Genomic DNA, 5,719 nt, shown 5'->3' on the forward strand with positions numbered 1-5,719 from the left:
AGAAACCTCCACACGCTCCTCCACGCGCCGCTTCTCTCCGATCTATGCCGGCCACCGTCACGGTTTCGACCGCTGACCAGCGGATCTGGACCGTCTTCTCGAGCGACGGCCAACCTCGTCGGAGTCAAGATCAGACTCCTCTTCACGCGCCTCCACGCGCCACCTGTCTTAAGCAACTCTCCAGCGCGTGTTCCTCACGCGCCACCTGTCTTCAGCAAGTCTCCGGCGCGTGTACCTCACGCGCCGCCTTCTCTGTGTTAGATCGACACCGCGCCACTGTAGACAGTTTCGCCGTAGCTTCCTGAGCGTGTTTTGGCCCTTGCTTTGCTATTTTGGTAGCTGTTGTTTGCACCTAGGGTTTTCTCCCTTAAATTTCACAGTCTACTGTTGATGAGCTTCATTTCTTAGTATGGTTGGACAGGGATTCTGATTTCCCATAGTCATAAGACCTTGTCCCTGTTTTGGATCCTGCTCACAAATTTAGAATGACATCCTTTACTAAAACTAATTTCTCCTTATCTGCCACTTCAAGGAGAGGAGCTAATGGAGGATGCCATGGTAGTTGAAGTGGGTATGTGCAATGCTCAAATGAAGAGTATCAAGAATTTTTGAGATACAAGTCTGACAAATCCACTGGCCTTTGTCAGCTTCCTTCAGTGCCAAGTGTGTCAAGTGCACGTATCTCACAATTTGCGGAATGTCAAGGTTCATGGATTCTTGATTCAGGTGCCTCAAATCATTTGTCTGGTAACACTCGTTTGTTTTCCTCCATTGCCTCTCAAAAAGTTCCTCAGTTAGTTACTATTGCCAATGGATCCAAATTGACATCTCAAGGAATTGGCAAAGTGTCTTTATCTCCTTCACTAAACTTAAATTCTGTTTTGTATATTCCTAATTGTCCTTATAATTTAATCTCCGTGAGTCAATTGACACGTTCCTTTGGTTTTAACTATTTTGTAACCTTCATTGATGAATTTTCTCGATGTACGTGGGTTTATCTTATGAAAGAGAGATCTGAACTTTTAGTCATTTTGATGTCCTTTGTTAATGAAATTAAGAATCAATTTGGAAAGAAAATTAAAATTCTCAGAAGTGATAATGCTAAGGAATATTTTTCTGCTGCATTTTCTTCATTTTTATCTTCCAAAGGAATTTTACATCAGTCAACATGTCCTCACACTCCACAACAAAATGGCATAGCTGAGAGAAAGAATAGACATCTCATTGAAACAACACGTTCCCTGATGTTAAATACTAATATTCATGGGCATCACTGGGGAGATGCAATCCTCACTGCCTGTTTCCAAATCAATAGGATGTCGTCTTCCTCTCTTGAGAATAAAGTTCCTCATTCTGTCATTTTTCCAAATGACGCCCTATATCATATCCCCCCACGTGTATTTGGGTGTACATGTTTTGTCCATAATGTTTCTCCCGATCTTGATAAATTATCCGCCAAGGCTATTAAGTGTGTCTTCTTGGGATATTCTCGTCTTCAGAAAGGGTATAAATGTTATTCTCCCTTCACCAAGAGATATTATATGTCTTCTGATGTCACTTTTTTTTAGGATACACCCTTCTTCTTGTCTTCCAAGGAGGATCATTCATCTGTTGAAGAGATGCTTCCTATACCATCATGTGATCCCTTGGTCATTCCCGCTCCTCCATCTTCAGCTCAAACTCAGAATGCACAAGATATTGTTGAACCACCTTCCTCCTTGCCTGAAGATCCTCGAGACTCAGCTCCTTCTCCATCAGATTCCCAGACCATGGATCCTTCATCCTCCTTGTCCTCTCTTGACTCAGATCAGGCTTGGCCTATTGCTCTTCGAAAAGGTATTTTATCTACTCATAATCTTTATCCTGTTTATAACTTTTTAAGTTACCATCGTCTGTCTCCTACATATTTCTCCTTTGTTTCCTCCCTTTCTAACATCAAAGTTCCTAATAATGTTTGTGAGGCACTTGATCAACCTGGATGGCGACAAGCCATGATTGATGAAATGCAGGCACTTGACAATAATGGCACTTGGGAACTTGTACCTCTTCCTCCTGATAAGAAACCCATGGGATGCAGATGGGTATATGCTATTAAAGTTGGTCCTACTGGTGCCATTGATCGTCTTAAAGCTCGTCTAATCGCAAAGGGATATACTCAAGTTTATGGTCTCGACTATTGTGATACTTTTTCTCCTGTGGCCAAAATCAGTAGCGTTCGTTTATTTCTTGCCATGGCTGCCATTAGACAATGGCCACTTCACCAATTGGACATTAAAAATGCCTTTCTTCATGGTGATCTGGAAGAGGAGATATACATGGAGCAACATCCTGGATTTAGTTGTGTTGCCCAGGGGGAGTCTAAGTTAGTTTGTAAATTACGTTGTTCACTCTACGGCTTGAAACAATCACCTCGAGCTTGGTTTGGTAAATTTAGCCATGTTGTGCAACAATTTGGATTAAAACGATGTGAAGCAGATCATTCAGTGTTTTATGGGCATTCTACTCCTGATAAATGTGTTTATCTTATGGTTTATGTTGATTATATTGTGATTACAGGAAATAATGTTGCGAGAATTGCTCAATTAAAGGATCATTTGTTCAACCACTTTCAAACCAAAGACTTAGGTCGTTTGAAATACTTCCTTGGTATTGAAGTGGCCCAATCAAAAGAAGGAGTCATCATTTCACAAAGAAAATATGCCCTTGATATTTTGGAGGAAACAGGTCTAACAGATTGCAAGCCCATTGATAGTCCTATGGACTCAAATAAAAAGTTAATGAGAGACCATGGTGAACCTTTCTCAGATCCAGAAAGATACAGAAGGTTGGTTAGAAAACTAATCTATCTCACCATAACAAGACCTGATCTTTCTTATCCAGTGAGAGTTGTGAGCCAATTTATGCAAAATCCTCATATTGATCATTGGAATGCCATGGTACGCATCCTCAGATATGTAAAAGGGAATCAAGGTCATGGACTGTTGTATGAGAACAAGGGAAGTACTGAGTTAGAAGGATATTGTGATGCAGATTGGCTGGTTGTCCGAATGATCGAAGATCTACCACAGGATATTGTGTACTCCTTGGAGGGAACCTTGTATCATGGAAAAGCAAGAAACAAAGTGTTGTTGCTCGATCAAGTGCAGAAGCTGAATACCGATCTATGGCCACATCTACATGTGAACTTATATGGATCAAACAACTCCTTCAAGAATTAAAATTCTGTGAAAATAAGCCTATGAAGTTGTATTGTGATAACCAAGCAGCTCATCACATTGCCTCCAATCCAGTGTTCCATGAAAGAACAAAACATATAGAAATTGATTGTCATGTCATCAGAGAGAAGTTGTTATCGAAGGATCTCATTATAGAATTTGCAATTCTAATGAACAATTTGCAGATATTTTGACTAAGTCTTTAAGAGGGCCTAGGATTCAGTTTATATGTTCCAAGCTTGGTGCATATGATTTACATGCTCCAGCTTGAGGGGGAGTGTTGAAATGTATTAAGTTTATGTTGTTGTTTTATGTTGTTTTGTGAGTGTGTACCCAACTTAAGAAGTGGGTTGTATTCTGTCATGGTATTCTATCTATATATATATATATATATATATATATATATATATATATATATATATATATATATATATATATATATATATATATATATATAATACCATAACCTTGTTTTATCACTCTCTTTTATGAATGAATAAAAATGTCTTTGTTAGTTCTCTAACAGCTTCAAAAGGCATCGTTTCAACCAAAGCTTTTGCCTTCTCAAGTTGTCCTGCCCGACCATAAAGATCAATTGCACAAGCATAGTGCTCCTTTGGCTGTGGAATTCCAAAATCAGACTCCATAGACTCTATAATGTTGCAGCCTTCTTCTACTAGCCCATTATGACTGCACGCAGTTAGAACTGCAACAAAGGTTATATGATCAGGTTTCACCTTTCTCTCATTCATTGAGTAAAAGAGGTCAAGTGCAAGGTTTCCTTGTCCATGTTGTGCATACCTAAAGATGACTGAATTCCAAACAATCGCATAGTCTTTGGAAGTTGCTTCAAAAGATTTCCTAGCATCTTCTATTATCCCACATTTAGAATACATGATTATAAACGAACTCCCAACATAATTATTGGTAACAAGTCCTACTTTAAATGCTAAGACATGAACCTGTTGACCTAACTGTAGAGTTGCTAGGTCCGAGCATGATCTTATGACAGCCGAAAAGGTATAATGGTTAATTTCTATGACCAGAGATCTCATTTGTAGAAATATCCTCAAGGCATCTTCAGTCAAACTACCTTGCACATATCCTGCCAAAATGGAGTTCCAAGTGCAACCATCTTTGAGATTCGTTGAAAAGAATATTCTTAATGCATCTTCCATTCCCATATCATTAAATCTGATGTACATGGCAATCAAAGCATTGGAAATAGGAACAGAATCTTCAAGACCGTTTTTATCACCAACCCATGCACACATTTTCCATTGCTTTTACGCTCTTGTGCAGAACAAGCACTGACACTCCCGACGTAAGTATAAGCATCTGGCTCAAACCCAAAATTTTGCATATCAATGAAAACTTTGAATGCAAAATCTTCTTTCTCGTGCATCAAATAAGCACCGAGCATGGAATTCCATGTAACCACATCATGACACGCAAGAGCACCATCAAATACTCTCTCAACATCTTGTAAAGGACAACACTCTGAAAACACTGTGATAGAAGCATTGCAGACAATATTAAACGATTCTAGCCCATGTTTCAATATTTTACAATACAACTGAATTGTCAATCAACAAAACTCAGCATCATCAAGCAATGTCAAAAGTGGAGACACCATGCCATCATCGATTTCTACACCCTCAAGCTCCATACAATGTAGCACCTGGAATGCCATGTCACGAACACCAACTCGTGAATAGCCAGCAACAAGTGTATTCCACGACACATAATTGCGCTCTGGCATGCTCTTAAAAACAATGTATGCATCGTCAATTCTCCCACACTTGGCATACATATCCAAGAGGGCACTACCAGAAAACATGTTTTCTACTAAACCCGTCTTGAGCATGACAGAATGCATCTGTTGACCAAGTTTGAGCTCACCAGCTAGGGCAACACCCTTGAGAATGCTTCCTAATGCGTGGTTGTCAAATGCAAGTGCAGACCATCTCATTGCACTAACGATTTTCCATGTAGTTCCCAGGTGACCAGAGTTTACATAAGCAGAAATTATGGCGTTCCAAGACACTGTATCTCTGTGGGGCATTTCGTCGAACAGTTGGTGAGTAGAGCTTAAATCTGAGCATTTTGCATACAATGATATGAGGTTGTTGGCGATGCAAAGGTTTGAGATGGATCCTAACTTGATGGCTGGGCAATGGGTTGCTTTGAGGCCAAGCCTAGTGAAGAAGTGCAACTTCTTCATTCATAAGGGATGACAATAGCCTGGTTCCAAAAAGTTGCATTTCAAGATTGAAATTTCACAGAATTACAACAAAAGACAACAACAAAAGAATCTAGGAAGAATACAACCAAGAGAAAAACACAAAAATATATGGAAATTAGCATACAATGAAAACTAAATCACATCAATTGTCAATCACTAATTACTTAGATAAATAACCCATTCAACTATGACTGCAAAGACGCTAAACATAACTATGTAGTGTTACTTGTGATAGTTGGAAATATTACATCTCTTCTTG

General features: G+C 39.4%; 1 protein-coding gene across 1 annotated transcript; it reads right to left on the reverse strand.

Annotated features, from left to right (window-relative positions):
* Positions 1 to 3,691: 3,691 nt before the first annotated feature.
* On the reverse strand, positions 3,692 to 5,439 carry LOC108339343 (putative pentatricopeptide repeat-containing protein At3g25970). Its single transcript, XM_052878222.1, has 3 exons — positions 4,809 to 5,439; positions 4,478 to 4,724; positions 3,692 to 4,409 (listed from the first exon to the last, which is right to left on the reverse strand). Exons 1-3 carry the CDS (start codon positions 5,437 to 5,439, stop codon positions 3,692 to 3,694), a joined length of 1,596 nt encoding a protein of 531 aa, XP_052734182.1.
* Between the last annotated feature and the right edge of the window lie 280 nt (positions 5,440 to 5,719).

This window comes from Vigna angularis, chromosome 5, assembly GCF_016808095.1.
Source record: "Vigna angularis cultivar LongXiaoDou No.4 chromosome 5, ASM1680809v1, whole genome shotgun sequence".
NCBI classification, from domain to species: domain Eukaryota; kingdom Viridiplantae; phylum Streptophyta; class Magnoliopsida; order Fabales; family Fabaceae; genus Vigna; species Vigna angularis.